General features: G+C 36.8%; 1 protein-coding gene across 2 annotated transcripts in view; it reads right to left on the reverse strand.

Annotated features, from left to right (window-relative positions):
* ANO8 (anoctamin 8) overlaps positions 1-12,704 on the reverse strand; it is a 751,060-nt gene extending 738,356 nt beyond the window's left edge. For both annotated transcript variants that reach the window (XM_044090660.1, XM_044090659.1), the window contains exon 1: positions 12,386-12,704. In XM_044090660.1, the coding sequence (XP_043946595.1) occupies positions 12,386-12,503 (118 nt within the window). In that variant the 5' untranslated portion in view covers positions 12,504-12,704. The remainder of the gene's footprint in view (positions 1-12,385) is intronic.
* Between the last annotated feature and the right edge of the window lie 5,850 nt (positions 12,705-18,554).

Raw genomic sequence — 18,554 nt, forward strand, 5'->3', positions numbered from 1 at the left:
TTAATTGGGCTGAAGCTTCCGTTTTTGTGTCTCACTGACACTTCAGTCATTTGAGACTCGGTGATACATAGTGTAAGCATTCTTGAGTGAGTAGGTGAATAAAATGTACTTTACTTTTGTCAATTTCTGTTTTGTTTTATTAAGTACCAACTTGTAATATGCTGTCTTTAGAGTTCAAAGCTTGCCTGAGACAAGACATAAGCTACAATTAATTATTTTAAGGACACATTTTGGATGTTATCATGAAGGAGAGTCAATCAACTGCTTTCTAATGCATGTTTTAAAACATGTTGAAACTCCCTCATACATTCTGTTAGAACGGTGGGATAATGTGCAACCATTCAAAGGCTGACATGCATTTTGTTATGATATAACTGCAGTGTTACATGCCATCGCTGCTGTATTAACCTCAAGTGCATTTCCTCAGACATGAGAATGAAGCTAAATTCTGTTTACTGAGATAGAAACATTAGACTCATTTGTTTTTGTTGCTCTCTAATAAACACTTTTGAAATGTAATATCACTAAAAGGTAGTTAGGAAGATGTTTTAAGAGTTCCGACTTAAGCAATGTTATATATTAGTAAGGCACGCAACATGGTAAATGTACATTAATCATAGGGACGGAGATGTTCACTTCCAGACCATAAATCTTTAAGGGCTATAGCATGTGAGCACAGCTAACAGTTGTGCTGCAGTGCATGTCTGTAGCTATATGTTGACTAGACAGTGTTGTAAAATGGCTACTCGGGTCAACATATCTAGTGGTTAAGGCAACTGTCTGCTATTTACACGTGACCGATTAAAGCAGCTTTTGTTGATTTTAGGTAAAGTGTGAACAAAAGAGCAACTACAAACAAAAATACACTCTATAAATGGGAGAAATGCTAAATCATTTAGCTCTTTCATTCTTTAATTGATAAGAACTTGATCGGAACAAGACCAGTATAAGCACAGTAGCTTAAGTACAGTTAAAAGGTCATATTACTTGTGAACCAGCTAATCTCCTTTTGTACCATATACACAAAAGTATAAAAAATATTTTGAACATAAAACATCCACTTAAATAACAAAATGTTACAAAATACAAAACTATTTTTCGAATGTCTATTCAGCAAGCATTAAATGTTGACCACTTTGTTTAACCCTGGTGTTTTGTGTCTATGTTTGGCTACTGAAAACTACAAAACTCAAACGTGGTTGAAGTATCAAACGTAAAGCAGCAAAATGTAAAATTATCAAACAATGTCAACTTCGAACATAAATTAATCGAATGGCCATAGTTGGCCAACAACCAGGAAGTAATGTGATGCATAAGGTAAATGAAGGGAAAAATTTTAAATTTGCCCTATTCCCCACTGTACTACGATCTCAGAGTTGGTATATATAGTTAGGGACGGTGTTGTCTTTGATAATTTTCCCCTTTGCTGTTTTATATTTGATATTTTGCCATTCAGATTTTGTAGTTTTTGGTAGCCAAACATAGACCAGGTGTTTTATTTGCAGTCAACAAACGTTGCCATCTGAATTCTTGAATTAAGAAATTCATTAGTATAGCTCTCCCTCTCTTTTGTCTGGAATCAAGGGTTCAGAAAAAAATTATTAAAAAGAATCTTAACTGTCCAAATTTTATCTAAATAATTTGTCATATCTTTATTTATTTATTTATTTTTGCTAGCTTGTGTTAATTCATTTGCTGTGAGATCTTTCTCATTGTGAGTTTGAAAGTTTTATTAGAATGTCCTAAAGTGCAGATTAATACTGTGAAATTGATGGATACGTTTCCTCGTGGTAGTTGTAAAATTTGTAATTTTATAGATACAGGAGCAACTTTGAAATTCTCACATATGGATGAAGATTTTTTTAAGTAAAGGAGGATATTCCTGCAATACATAGGATGGTTCAGTTTATGTGGCTAAGTGTTTGAGCTGTGAGAGTTTCTGTTTAGGTAAAACCACGAGGAAAATCTCACAGTGGTTTAATGAACACAGACTTGCCATAAAAAAATTAAGATTTATCAAATCCTTTAAGCACTGTACTACGATACTGGAGAGACTAGAATAACAACTTGAAAAGTCAAGAAGTCAGATGACAGCTTTTATTGGTTGCATATAATGCATCAGAGTTAAACAAAGTAATTAACACTGAATGGATGTTTAAGGGACATTCTGTAAAATAGTTCTGCATTCTGCATCCTTTTTTTTTCTTTAAGTGGATGGTTCATATTTAAAATATTGTTCCCATTTTAAGTGTGTTAAGCTGACATGTAGCACATGTCTTTCTTAAGGGTAAGTAAACTATTGTGCTTGTTTTGGTCTTGTTCTTATAAAGTTCTTATTTATTAAAGAACAATATGTTAAATGGTGCTGAGAGTTTGTGTAATCTGACCTGCAGTATGGTAAGAAGGCAGTTTAAAAACCTTGCCTCTAGGTGATCATGTGACTTAAACAGTGCTAAAATGTAAACAAACTGCTCAAGCAAAAAAGAACGGCATAGTGCTCCTTTAAACATCTGGAAACAAAGCAATGTATCAGTTGATTTTAAATTGTATTTTACAAGAATGGATTTAATAAACCACCTCTTGGTAATAGCAGGATGTGTGTGTGTGTGTGTGTGTGTGTGTGTGTGTGTGTGTGTGTGTGTGTGTGTGTGTGTGTGTGTGTGTGTGTGTGTGTGAGGGTATCATCATGTTTTGTTTAGGTGTTTGACTCCTGCAACAAAGTATAATTGTGTAGATGTTATCAACAGTAAATATGTATTATTATTATGCTATGCAGCTCTGTGTTTGAAGACATAGTTTCATAGGGAAATTTCTTCTGTCATGAATTCAGTCCAAGCACAAAATCACTCATCTAGCAGACTGGTAAAATGTTGTAATAAACCATTTAGTTTATAGGTTCATGGGTGATTACTGGGCAAATGACCCCCAGGAGGCCATTTTAAGTCTAGTCATCTTTCTGACATGTTTCTGACAAGTTTTGATACCCTGGTGTTACTTTAAGGGGTATATGTAGGCTTGAGCATATGTGATTAACATAGGTGGCACACCAGGGGTTAATTTCCAGTTTCCCATCTACTGGTCCAAGTTACGCTTGAACTAGGTTAAAGCAGAGCTCTGTTTTATATGGATATGTATATGTTCCAGTAAAGAGGTCGTTTCTGAGGCACATACTACTGCCATTCTTAAAACAAAAGCATCAGCTATGGATAAAACATTGTGACAGGTATGGAACACAGCATAGTTTGATCATGATAGTTATAGATTCATACTAAACTGTTGAACAAACAGATCATTTGCAGCCTAGCCTCAAAAATTCATAGGTAGTTACTGTGCATGCACCCAGGAAACCATTGAGGAACCCAGCCCAAATTCAAATTGTATTCTTTGATGCAACCTCCTAACTGTTTTATATAATTATTAAATTATATTCCTTGCATAATACAGCACAGCTTGTTAGAATGTTTTAAATTTGTGGTTTTCAACATTTTTCCAGTAAACAATGAAACAAAATTTATGAACCAACAATGACAAAACTACGTTTTCAGAACATTTCAACCCCATAAGCTCACTCAAATGTCTGTCGTAACAAACCTCCAGTATCAGTCAATATACATGATCTCTGCAGAAGTAAAAGTCATCTGAATAATTCCACATTATAGAGATCTATAACTAATGAAGAAGTTGTGGCTGGTAAACAACTTTACATTTCAATGTTTCATGTACAAATGCAGTGCCTGCAGCCCTTGAAAAAATAAAGTGACCATGCTACATTTAAAAACAAAATGGTAAGCTGGCGATATTTCAATAGGGCATGGCTGTCACACTGACAATATGTTCATACATACTAGGCATCTCATACAAAGGTAGGGACACTCAGGAATACAGCACCCGCCACCGCCCTTAAAGGGCACCACAATATCAGCACTCCATCTAAATGGTGTGGGAGTAGAACCCGCAGCCTTCTGCACCAAAGGCAAGTATGCTGCCTCTTGTCCTACTAACACTGGTTTCAAATTTTAAAACACAAACACTGATGATGGCCATTTGCTAAACAAAACAGTTACACATTGAAAAAAACTTAGCATGAACAACAGCAAACTTCTCTTCTCTTCTCTTGAAACTCAAACTCACCTTCTAAATGTACTCCCTGACGACAGTTTGGTCCTATAATCAATGTACAGGGTTTGAGCCTGAACAAGTTAACTAGCCTGCTATCCCTAACTGGGGCATTTCACACACACTCACACACACACACACACACACACTACTGAAGGAATGACTCCTCATCTCTAGCACAGCAGTCACCACGTTTAAGTACTCAAACCTTTGTCTAGCTATTCTCCCCCTACTGAAGGAAGAGCTTGCTTAGCAGTTCTCCATGGTTAAACATCCTGTGTGAAAATAGATCTTTAGTATGTCACTTCCAGCTTTTAAATGTGAGCACATCTTTAGTATGATGCATGCACAGACGCTACTAAAGACACGTGCAAAGTGTGTCCTTAATCCTTAAAGAAGAAATATAAGTTTTTTTTTATTCATTTAATTTAACTATTGTGGCAGGTCCCCCCAAGCCAGCAGGCCCTAGGCAACTGCCTAGGTTGCCTACTGTTGGCACTGACTCTGGTCAGACCTGATGTGAATTAATGGCTTCTCTGCACATGACGATGGTCAGGGAGCTACTTAAACTTTATTTTACATTTAAAGAATGTCTATTCCATGAAAGCGGGAATTTTTCATATATATATATATCTGTGTGTGTGTATGTATATATATATATATATATATATATATATATATATATATATATATATATATATATATATATATATATATATCTATATCTATATACACACACACACACATATATATATATATATATATATATATATATATATATATATTTATAAGCCAAAGAGTAAAAAAGTCACACAGACAAACCATTCAGAAAAAAATTGCAAGAAGAATTCAGCCAAGCTACAGTTCTCACTGTGTGATACCTTAAACCTTCTGTAATGGAGATCCATGGGATATATGCAAATGACCACTTAAGGATATCAAGGACATTTCACCTTCATGGTTTCTGAATGTCCTGGACATTCTCATGAACTCTGTGTTAATGAACATGAACTCCAGCTTGGCTGCATTTCTCTTGCAGTGTGTGTGTGTGTGTGTGTGTGTGTGTGTGTGTGTGTGTGTGTATACATATATATATATATATATATATATATATATATATATATATATATATATATATATATAGATATATATATACACACACATACACATAGATAGATAGAGATCTATCTACATATAGAGAGTCTATGTAAATAGTGAATGGTAAACACTGAATGCTACGATTAACGAACACGAACTTCTGCAAAAAAAAGATCCAGTGAATGGCCATAGTTACACATATCAGAGGATCTCTCTTGGTCAGGAAATACCAGCTAACTGATCAATAAAGTGCACCAATGCCTCCACTTTTTAAGAAGGCTGAAAAAAAGCTAAGCTTGCTCCTCATATTTTCTCCTTCTATAGAGGTGCAATAGAGAGCATCCTCACCTGCAACGTCACAGTATGGTTTGGAAGCTGCACAGTTACAGAAAGGAAGACGCTACAAAGAGTGGTAAGCATTCCAGAGAAGGTAACAAGTTCCAGTCTTCCATCGATACAGCATCTTTATTCTGCAAGCAGCATCCAAAAGGCCACCAAAATAATAGAGGACAACATGCATTCTGCGCATGGACTGTTTAAGCATATGGCATCGGGCAGGAGATATCGCAACATCCACTGCAGGACTATAAGATTCAGTAACAGTTTCTACCCTACATTGATCAGACTTCTAAACTTGGGCACTAGTCTCAGGGGTCTGGACACATAATAAATCAATTTTTATTTACTTGTGCAATATATACTTACATATATTTCAAGTAAGTGCAGTATTTATTTATTATATCCATAATCGGTATTATTTAATTCACTCAAGTGCAATATTAGACAAACAATTTAGGCATTTCAGAAGTTGCTTCATTTTACTTTAAATAGGATAACTAATTTAACTCAGGGGAGGGTATTCTTTTCATATATGAGTGATGTTAAATGTTCTTTCTTGCATGTATCGGGAGTTGTATTGTACTTGTTAGTTATGTTTATTCCTTTACTTGTATGTGTTGTTTCACTTTCCTTTGTAATCAATATTTGAGCTTATGCACAAATTTCACAAAAACCAAGAAAAGTCAAATAAAAACTGTAGAAAAAATCATGCATTATGCACAAATTTGTTTTTAGGCTACATGTGTGTAGTTATAAATGACACTAAAGTTTACTTTGACTTTTTAGTTTGCCAGCAACTAGGAAGTAACCCAATGCATAGGGTAAGTGAAGGGAAACTTATTAAATATGCCCTATTCCCTGGTGTTGGTATATATAGTTAGGGTGGATGTGAGGGAGAAGCCCCCCACTTCAGTTGGCTGTGTTCTTGATGTTGGCTGACTATGGTCATTCACTGGATTTTTTTTCCCCAGACGTTCTTGTTTGTTACTTGTATCAATCGATGTTTAGTTTTTGCTATTTAGCTGTTTGCAGTTTTTGGAATTCAGTAAGCAAACATAGACACAAAATATGAATATATATATATATATATATATATATATATATATATATATAGAGCTATATCTAAATATATACACATAAATATATATATATATATATATATATATATATATATATATATATATGTAGATACAAATATATTTACATACACAGAAACACATATGTGTACCTAATACCAGCAGATCTTCTTTATGTTTCAATGAAAGTTTAGTTCCAAGAAGTGGTTGTTTAAGGCATTGTCTGTTTTACATATGGGTAGGAGGTCACATAGGAGTGGACCCATCAATGCTTTTGTTGGAGAGACAAAGCCCCCCCCCCCCCAAAAAAAAAAGTCTGTAAGAAACTGGGAAGGTGGTTTATGCAGCATACAGAAGATATGCTCTGATCTTTTTTGTGAGGAAACACTGCATTTTTTACTAGAGCCATATTTTTAGACAAGTATACACTGAAAGGAGCATTGTGCTCTTGTGTGGGTCTGATAAGGGAGAAGCAGAAAGGGATAATAACTTCCTATGACTTGTATGGTATACTCCTGGTAATAATCTGGCTAGATAAAAGGATTTCATGACAGTGGATACACTGTGGTCAAGGGATGGTCCATTGTCAGTGAAAATGCCCAGCTCCCTAGTAACTATGTCAGTTTTAAAAAGGTTATAATCTCTGTGGCAGTTTTAAAAAGGGAGTAATCTCTGTGGTAGGCACATCGGGTGTCCATGTTTGCCAAAGAGCAATAGTTTCTTGGTATTTAGCTTAAGGTCATGATCCTGGCACCATGTATTTGTAATTGCTAGACCGTCCTGGAGAATCTTGAGTCAGCTGGAAAGTTTATAATCACTACAAGTTTGAGGTATTTTGCAAGTTTGATCAGCCACAGTCCCTTAACAATGACTGTGACACCAGAGAAGTAAATACCAAAGAGAAATGGCCCAGGGACTGATTCCTGAGGGATGCCACCAATAGCAGCCCTCTTTGATGACAGTGTGCCTCCTAAGCTAATAAATGAGGTTCCATAAATGAGTCAGTTTGCTCTCCAGTGGGTTGCATAGAGGCTTGCATTTTGATTTGCTTGTCTATAATGCCAGAATGTGAGATGATGTCAAAAGTCCTTCCCTAGTTTGATGTAAGCAGTGTTCACTGATCTGCCTGCATCCAACACATCAGTAACTTGTTCCAAGAAGACCACTAAGTTTACAAAGCAGGGTTTACAATGAACTAACGCAAACTTGTTTGCATCAAGGGGATGCATAGTATTGATGTCTTTGTTAAAAGGTTCTATAATAATGCACTCTGTTGCCTTACAGAGAAGGCTGGTTAGAATTATCGGTCTGTAGTTACTATGGTCAGTAACAGCTCCTTCATTGGAAATTGGGATGACTACAGCAGTTCTCCATATGTCCAGCATGAGTCCAGCAAAATGGATGAAACTGAATAGGTTAAGTAGAGATTCTAGTTGTGCTTGGTGCTGGCAAGAAAGCAACCTGGCACTTTTTCTGGATCCATAGAGGTAGTCTTTTTGGCTTTGGAGAGTACCCACAGGACTTGCTTTAAGGTGACCTGGGAGTCTGTATGGACATACTCACATGAAGTGGGAAGTTACTAAAGTTAAAGCAAAGTTTATTAGCTAATATATTATCTATGCCCTCTTGGGATAAGTATGTATTGTGTACTAGCTCAGGGCAGTGTTAGATATCGCTTCTAAGGTGTCTGAAAAAAGGCCACGTGGTTGTGCTGTCCTTTACAAAGATAACAATTTTCATTTCATTCTTATCTTTGTGGGATTTTATTTTGTTTTGAAGTTATCTGTTTAACTTTTTGAGTTTACTTTTAGAGGACGGGTATATAGTTTATTCTTACAGACATTGTTACTTCCTTTTATTGTTTAGTTAGATTCTACCATGTGGGTTTATTACCAAACCTAGCATTATCTTTGTATTTTATAGGGCCTGATGTCTCACGGCAGGCATTTTGGTGAGCATTGAAACCATTTATTGTTGTAGCAGTGTGTGAAATAGGATTGTGGGGTGCTAAAATCTCATCATCTCATCAGCTGATTGTCATTGTGGGTGTGACACCCATCCCCATGTGCAAAAGTGGGGATAAAAGGGTGATCACCCATTCCTTCAAATGTACATAACCTGCTCTGAGGTGTGGTGGGTCTATCCCCCCCCCCCCCCACACACACACACACACTTCACCTATGTCAGGAAAACTGATATTTTTGTTCACTTAATTTGAAAAAGGACTACATCAACTTCATTGGTTAACATGCTACCTAAATGGAAGGAAAACTGCATACTGGGTGATTCTTATAAGTTTTTGTTCTACAAATAGTGAAGTTAATTTTATTATTATTATTATTATTATTATTATTATTATTATTATTGTAAAGGTTTGATTATGCATTATTAGGAAGATTATGTATATTTCTGGAAACATACAATATTAAAGAAATTGACATTACTGAGGAAGTCTGGAGAAAAACTAATGTGTTTACAGTAATGAATGGGATTTTACACAAGGAAAGGTAAGACACACGAGATATGTTTTCAATGGAAGGCAGAAGAAGGGATTGGAATGGAGTTTTGTATGAAGAAAAATAAGAGACACTAGATATGCTTTCACTGTGATAGATTATAAGGGGTTGAATGCTACAGGTAATTAAGACTTTTATTGGTTAAAAAATCCACACAATCCAGGGATCTAAACCTTGTCATCACAATGAACAAAACATGCTGGAGGGATAGGTTCCTGACCCAGAGACTTCCCATACTCTGGAATAGACTGCCCATACATGTCAAGCACAGCACCTCCTTGTTCCTCTTCAAAAGGAACCTTGACAATTGGATGGGAAATAGGAAATTCACCCTGGGGATCACATCAGTCGCCCTGCTAGATAGGGGTCCAGGGAAGTAAATACTGTGGGAAGAAATATCCAGGGAATTGTTATGGCTAGGCTTATATAGGCCCTAGGGCTGATAGCCTAGTACCAACCTATGAACCTAAGTAGGGGATTACATTTTAGAAAAGAAAGATGGACACTACAGAAGTGGAGATAGCTGATGGATGGCGGAGACATAATTTAAAAGGGAGAAGAGAAGGAATGTATTCATGCAATAAGTGATAAACATTTAAAATACACTTAAAATATAATGAATGCAGAAGTAAAAGTAAACATTAAGCTAGGAGACCTGTTGGAAATACCTGAAAAGAGTCAAGGTAGGGGCAGCTGTTTAGTGAGTTTGATGCTAATTATAAATTTCTTTAGAGACAGCTGTTATAGCTTTTTCTGATGTAACTACGCAGTGTAATGTTGTATGTTTCTGTATATATAAGCACAATGCTGCATAGTGAAATTATAACCGTTGAAATTTATTATTCAGTAATGACAGAGCTTGCCCGCCCCAAGAGCTTATTCTCAACTGCATCTTAAGGAACCTTTGAAGGTTACTGTCTTGTTTAATCATACAGTATGTGAACACTGAAGTTGTAGGAATCTAACTTAAGGATGCTCAACTAAGTGTACTCAGATTGTTTATAACCTGTTTTTTTCTAATTTCTGTGGTATCCAGTCATACATTTATGAGTGACAAAGTTGTTTGCCCAAGAACAGAAATGTTTTACGCACTGTAAGTTCAATTCCAAATGTCATCTTACAGCAGTGGAGAACGCATTGAATGTATTGATAGCTGTACTGGATGAAAGCATATTCTTAGTTGTTAAAAGACAGTGAAGCAGTACTTGCTGAATAGCACAGCTGATTTATCACTACTAAATTATGACCCCCCCTCCCTTTCTTCCTTACAATTATGACAGTATCTAATGATGAAAGTCTCAGGGATACACAGTAATACAGTGGTTCTCCTTCTTTTACAATAGTACTGGAGTTCCTCTACTGTTTTTTGATACTTGAAATTGCTAAATCAGAAACCTAAAAACAAATTATATTATGAAGCTGCAGTCTGAATATCGATGATGCTTTTGCAGAATGTGACATATTTATTCTACATTCATATTTTACTATGGAACTTGATTCAGTAATTTTTCACAGTGAGACTTTTGATAAGACATACCTTGTATTTACTTATGGTTTTAGCACATCTAAGACTTCTAATGATCGCATTACCTATCCTTATAAAAACACAGAGAATTCTTAGAAATCCTACTGATGTCATCGTTTGCAATGACCTCATAAAATCCACAATGAACTGTAACTGTGACATAATGCCCAATACTCTAAACTAGTACTAAACAAAAGTCATATGTTTTCTTGTGCAAAACGTGTATTTTCCCAGTAGCCTGTTGTCCAGCTCTTTACTATTTGTAAATCTGTGTTGCCTGCAGCACTCTTCCGTAGCCATATAACCACTTCTAAAATTATTAATTTAAAAATGATCCCAGAAAAAGTAATCCTAAGCAATTATCTATGAAACTTGAAAGTACCCACGGCCAGATATTGCTGGTCCCCCAAATACCTTTATACTCCGCTAACCTTGGAAAAAGGTCATAGGAAAAAAACTCATGGTCTACAAAAATGCGTCCACTTAATTATTCCACGCGGTTGTGCGCTGCAAACAATCCTAATGCAAACGCACACAAAATAAAATACTGCAGCAACTTCAAACGAGTTGTCCTGACATGTTCAGCATGACAATGAGAATAAGGGTATACATTTCTTACTAGGGCAAAAATGAGGTCACTTAAGCTAAACATGGTACCTGCACCTGAGTTTTCACTCCCTGTTTACTTTTCCAGGTGTACGTGTATGTTGACAAGAATGGTTTCCCCTCCCCTCCTTTTGTCAAATAAGGTTAGCATTAGAAACTGCATGGTCCACTGAAATGTAAATTACGCGCAATGAGCACAAAAGACAAGCATCCCTGTCATTATCACCATCATCTTCCTCCTCCCCTCCAGCACGTTCTAATAGCAGCACTCACTCTAGAAACCTCAGCTCTCATACAAAGACGTCAGTGTGGAATCGGTATTCACAAGAGCCTTCACAATACTGCAACACCACCCAGGCCATGACATGTCAAATGCAGCTCACACACACCATCATCATCAAATTGCATTACAGGAGGGGGTTCCACCTTTGGAACTAGGCCGTTTCTGTCGCCCTGTAGGGCAGAGGTACCCTCTTAAATTTACTACATAATAACCGAGTGAGGCCCGTTACAGACAGCTGCCAGTTCTCAGCGAACAACTGGGTGCCACTATATGGTTAAGTGAGTTGCTCAAACTCACCTTGACAGTACGCTAACAGAGGCTGTAGTACTCGAGCCAGGTCTGGGGGAAACAGCTCAAGAGCATGCTTACAATGTCATTATCACTCAAGGGATGCAGCTGAAACAGGATATTTTTTTTCGTTTTGATTTCAAAACTACTGCATAAAATTACTTTTGCTTGTTACTGGAACAGAAAAAAAAAACACTGTACCGCAAGGTCCTCCTGTAGCCCAAACCTGCATTGCACCGAGAGTGCAGGCTGTGATTTTTGACATTTTACAAGCTGGGACCTGAACAAAACTAGAAGTGGATGCGAGTACAGGTTGGAGTGCAGTGCATATATTTTGTATGAATGCATTATTGACTCTCTCTGCTCTGGCTGCTGGCTGTAACGGACTACTCTCCGACAGCTGCCCTGTAACATGCAGTGCACATGTCTTTGTCTTACGAGAGGCTCCATTCGGTGGATCCCCCTGCCGTGATGTCACCGTTTGTTTATTTGCAGCAGCAGCTGGCATGCCGTACAGATATTTTCATGCACACCTTACCCAGGATCCCAGCGCTGGCACCTGCCTCAGCCTTCTCCCTTTCACACTGGCTTCTCTTGTGCTTGTCGGTATTCTGGCTGCCAGGACTGGCGGCTCCTGCTGCTACTGTTTCGGGCATGGCGCTTGATCCAGGTTCAATCCGACCTGGGTTCTGCTGCTGGGTTAGATCGGAACGGGCAGCGACTTGTAGTGGGACGGGTGGGGCAACATGGGGGAGGGGGGATGCCAAATGCTGGGGTTAGGGGAATCCTTTTAGAGGTATCAGCTGTTCTTCCAGCCGGTCATCCTTCCTTCCTATCTCATGCACCCAGCGTGTGATGCGTACTAGTACCGCCTATGTCTGTGTGTGTGTGGATGACTGAGAAGGAGGGAGAAAAGGACAGGGGGTGGGACAAAATAAATCGGCAATAGAGGCGAGCTTTAATTTTCTGTTTTACTGCCACTCCCCAGATACAGCATTTCAGAAACATCACTGTCGGCAACCATTATTACCACTGTGTCACAGGTGGACAATAATGAAGTGGCCGGTGTACCCCAAAACGATGGGGTTGTTTTGGTTTATTGCTGCATCCTATAAAATAGTATGAAATGAAAGAGCTGAGCGTTTATAGATACTAAGTTAGTTATATTCCCAGATTCATCTAATGATTATTTTTGCATCAGGGAGGGAGAACAAAGAGATGGAAGTCTGGACGTGAGATCTTAGCCTGCTCCTAAGAGTCAGGACCATGTTTCTCGGTTTTTCCTTGCACCCTGCTGCTTGAAGTGTTACTATGACAGTAAGCAGCACGTACTTTAAAACTCTTGCTTGCTTCTTCCCGTGTGTCTGGTGCGCAAAAATGAGAGTTTTTGAAAGTCTGAGATTTAAAAGAGTAGGCTGTGCTGTTTTTATTATTAATATTATTAGTATTTAGCTTGTCATAGCAGGCAAGTCCTCTAAACAAAGACATGCTCATTGCAGATGTAACTTGGGATAGTACAGGATTGAACACTGGTAAAAATTGAACTAAATTTACCTTGCATGTGTGATGTGCAAACGTAAAGAGATAGGCTTTGCAGAAAAGATAACCTCCATTTATTACCTGAATGATCCAGTTCCTAAAAGAATGCTTGACTTCTGTAATAAATAAGGAAAATCACTTCACTGTATGGGCGGCCAGTGTATCCAACCAGTCACCTTATTATAATTTCATGCCAAAGGCAAATATTTACTAAGACTTATATTGAATTAATATTTCTAGAACTTCTGTTTCAAACTGTTAAATCTTACAGGGTCACTGGCAGTGTTAGTCTTGTTATGTATTCACATAGCTATTAACCTCTCAGTTCAAGAATCAGGGACAAAGCCAAAAATAATAATGGGGGCAAATGATCAAAATCAGTGGCAGATTTTAAATGTTCCTCTTCTATGCTGAGAAAGTGACCTGGCTGCAGCTATGAAATAGGATCATCTATCATATAACCTCAGACTAGTAGAAGAGTTTGTAATTAATATTCCAAGTCCCTTCCATCTTCATTGAGTCTAATAATGGCTGCACCACAGCCATCATCCCTAGCCAAATTAGCCTTTTGGGCAAAGGATGTAGACACGCATTCTCTTTGTACTCTACAGAGCAAATATTTCTGGACATCATTTAGAATATTGTGCCTTTTTTTCAGGACATGATAATGTCTGTGACTGTCTAAATTAATGATTTGCTTACAAAGAGGTTGCTAATTCAAAACAACAATATCTTAGTAGGTATAAAGTGAGCAGTTGAAAATGACACGTAGTATTAACTGTTTGGAAGGGGCATAATTTTGTGAGATGTACACATTTACATTTATTAATAGCATGTGGGTTGGGGGCAGCAATATGAGATTGTGAGTAAAAAATGAAATTCTCTGGCTACACCCCTGGTTTGGGCACCTACATTTTGGCCAAACCATAATCCTACCGTTACCCTATTTCATGTTCTTTTCCTGAGTTTGCCTCTAATCACAAAACTTGTCTCTCTTTTGTTGCCTGAAGGACTCTGTCTGCTGGTGAAAAAAAAATAGTGGCACTCAGTCTAAAGGTATAAAATCTGAAAAGAGCATAAGCTATGGATAAAGTACTTAGGTGTTAAAAACAGGATGTTTAAGTTGGTGCATTGTACTAAGTATGTGTAAAACGTGATCATACATTTCCATATTTAGTAAGATACACTAAATATGCAGAAAAGAAGACATGCTGCAACAGGTTCCAAAATTACCTATTCAGGGACTTGTCACTGTTTTAAATAACTAGCTGTCACAATTCTCACAACTTGCCAAATAGACAACAACCATGGAATTACAATCACATCCATCTTTTGCCCAAAGTATTTTATCAACTCCTCTCACATACACATTTGATGCATCACAAATAAACCTACAATATTTACATTTGTTACATCTGTAAGTATCAGATTTAGAAATTTGGTTTGAATTGGTTTGTCTATTTTCTAATATAGTTTTTATACTGTTCATAGGTTCATAAGTGTGCACTAGGCTAATGGCCCTGAAGCCTTTACAAGCCTAGCCCATAGAAATGCCCTGGCATCGTGCCGCCCGACATTTATTTCCCAGTGCCTCTATCAAGCAGAGCCACTGGAGTGATCCCCAGGGTGAAATTTCTATTTCCCATCTACTCATCAAGATTTCTCTTGAAGAGGGCCAGTGAGGTGCTCTGTTTGACATGTATGGGAAATCTATTCCAGAGCATGGGCAGTCTCTAGGTTATGAACCTGTCCCTCCAGCATATTCTGTTGATTGTGGTAATGAAAATATACGTAGAAAGTCCAAGAACAGTCAACAAAAAGAAATACCACGAACCAAGCTGTTCCTGGTTGCAACATGTAAACCACTAGCACACAGATTGAGTGCAAAACCTTTGAAAAACTCGATTTATTGGCTAAAAACATACAGGTTAAGTGCTTTCATCTAGTAAAATAGACTTCATCAGAACAATACTCTTTGTACAAGCTTTTTCTTAAATACATACTCAAACCAATCACATTTAAAACATTTAATTCAATGATTAGTCCTTAAAGTGCTAGTGCTGAATTTCTATACTCCCTATTACCATGAATACCTAATATAGAGTACAGTTGATTAAAATTAATAAAATATTATAGTGTTATTAATAAAAATGAACAAAGTTCATGTAATGTCTGTTTATATACAATATACAAATACAATATAAATTATATTAATATAAATATTTATATTTAATTTAATTTAAAAAAATACCATACCAAACTAATATCTACAATTTTCCAATATAGGTTTAATGGATATATATTCATTAATACCTGGGGGCTCAGAAGCATTTAAGCGGATCTGCCACCTTGCCTCTTTTTCCCCCAGTAGTTTCTTTATATTACCACCCCTAGGGTTATGTTTTACCAATTCTAATATTCCAAATTGGAAAGAAGAACAAGTAGCACTGGCATTCAGATGTTTCCATAGGGCATTATTTCCATCCTGTTTCCTTACACTATAACTGTGGTCGTAAATCCTGTTCCTCAAGCACCTGTCAGTTTTTCCAACATAAAAACTTGGACACATAGTGCACTTTGCAAGATAAACCAGGTGCTTGGACCTACAGTTGCCCTTCTGGAATTTGACATCCGTCTTATTAATATTTTCTAATACAATAGAAGGGGTATTGATAATGTACCTACACTGGTTGCAGGTGCCACATTTGTGTGTACCATTCAGTACTTTATCATTATACTTATGCCTATTTTTCTTCTCCAATTGCATTTTCATATTTGTACCATTCCTAAACACAAAATGTGGCTTATCCCCCACAATCCTGAATATATTACTATCAAATTTCATAATATTCCAGTTTTTCTGTATAATATTCTTGATATCCCTACTAAATGGTGCATATTGTATAACACATGCCCTTTTGAATGGTACCTCATCCAAATTATTACTGTCTGTACAATTTGTATATGTTTTCGTATTATTATTGGTGGTTCCCCCATTATTAATGGGGCCAACCCCTAAGAGTGGTTTATATTTTTTCCCTCACTCACTTTTTACATAATTGGTCACATCAGTCACCATCCCATCAGGGTAACCCCTACTCCTGAAAAAAACCCCTATCAATTCCAATTCACTATTTAAATCCATAATATCTGAGGTCATTCGGGCTGCTCGAATACATTGCCCTTTAATAATATTCCTTTTCTGACCCATCGGGTGGCAACTAGTATATTGCAAATAGGAATTACTAAATGTTTCCTTCCTATAAATATTAGATTTAAATACCCCATTGCGAAGTGTTATTCTAGTGTCCAAATAAGAAATGGATTCCCTTTCAATATTAAAGGTAAATTTCAAACTTTGACTACATGAATTTAAGTATTGTTTGAATTCTTCCAACTTCTGCAGGTCACCCCTCCAAATTACAAATATGTCATCCAGGAATCTGAGATAGCATATGATATTGCTGAACCATTCAGTGTTGAATATATACTCAGTTTCCCAGTCTAACAAAAAAAGATTAGCATATATGGGGGCACAAGCTGCCCCTATAGCTACCCCTTTCCTTTGTTTGTAATATTCTCCTTCATACATTATGTAGTTGTGTGAAAGAACCATATCCATGAATTCTAATACCAGGGAAATTTTGTCCCAGGACAAATTGCCATATTTCTTAATACTTTGATAAAATCTTGATAGGCCTTCCTCTTGGGGAATACTTGAAAACAGGTCTACCACATCAATAGTTATTAACCACTCCCCTTCAGTGGCTAGACCTGGCTGAAGCCTACCCAAAAAGTCCAAAGAATCAATGACAATGTGCCCAATTTTCTTATATATGTGTTTTAACCACATATCGATAACTTTCCCAAAAGGAAACGTCTTAGATGCACTACCAGATATTATTGGCCTAAAAGGGGGATCAAAACAGTCCTTATGTACTTTGGGAATCCCTACTATGGTACTAATTATGGGGAATTCCGTTCTTAGAAAATTGTATAGGTCACTATCGATTCTATCCTCCAATAACAGGTCTTCTAGGTACAAATCTATCTTGTGGTACCCAATATTTACCTCATTAAGGGAGGATATAATATAATTACCTGAATTCAACAAAATACTATTGATTTTATTTATATAATCATTGCTAGGGTATATAACCGCCCCTCCCCCCTTGTCAGGTTTCATAATTCTTATATTATGATTATCTTGGAAGTCTTTCAATATTTTAAATTCATTCCTAGTAAGGTTATATTTCTTGTTGCCTATACTGCATTTATTACTATATTGGTAGATCTCTTCCGTAACCATTTTTTCAAATACACCCAACATGTTGTTGAGTGGGGGTGTATATACACTTTTCTTCTTGAACTCTACTTCTCCCCTGGTTTCCTTACCATCAAAAAAGATGGCTAAATTCAGTTTCCTTAAATATTTTTTAAAATCTACTATGTAGTCGACTACATTTATTTTCGTGTTGGGAACATACTTCATCCCTTTAGATAAAAGTGTAAAATGTTCCTTTTTAAGCTCAACATTAGAATAATTGTATATATTAAAATCCCCATACCTACTGGTGATATCATTAACTTTCACAATGCAATGATCATTCGCTACTGGTCTTGACTTCTGTAACCCCCCTGTCTTCCCCTGTATCTCCCACTTTCCATTCTTATTCCTTGATGCCCCTCCCTGCTGGGGACCTCCCATCTTGTATCCTCCCCTAAAAAATCCGGGGACTGGGGCATCCTATAGTACTCATCCCCTCTATAATTCCTTCTATTTCCTTTATTCTGGAATACTCCATTCCCTTTAGTGTAATATCCATTTTTATTATTGTTATTGTACATATTAACTTTGTTCATTTTTATTAATAACACTATAATATTTTATTAATTGTAATCAACTGTACTCTATATTAGGTATTCATGGTAATAGGGAGTATAGAAATTCAGCACTAGCACTTTAAGGACTAATCATTGAATTAAATGTTTTAAATGTGATTGGTTTGAGTATGTATTTAAGAAAAAGCTTGTACAAAGAGTATTGTTCTGATGAAGTCTATTTTACTAGATGAAAGCGCTTAAACTGTATGTTTTTAGCCAATAAATCGAGTTTTTCAAAGGTTTTGCACTCAGTCTGTGTGCTAGTGGTTTACATGTTGCAACCA

Source organism: Protopterus annectens, chromosome 13.part0 (genome assembly GCF_019279795.1).
Source record: "Protopterus annectens isolate FY-2018-M chromosome 13.part0, PAN1.0, whole genome shotgun sequence".
NCBI lineage: Eukaryota > Metazoa > Chordata > Ceratodontiformes > Protopteridae > Protopterus > Protopterus annectens.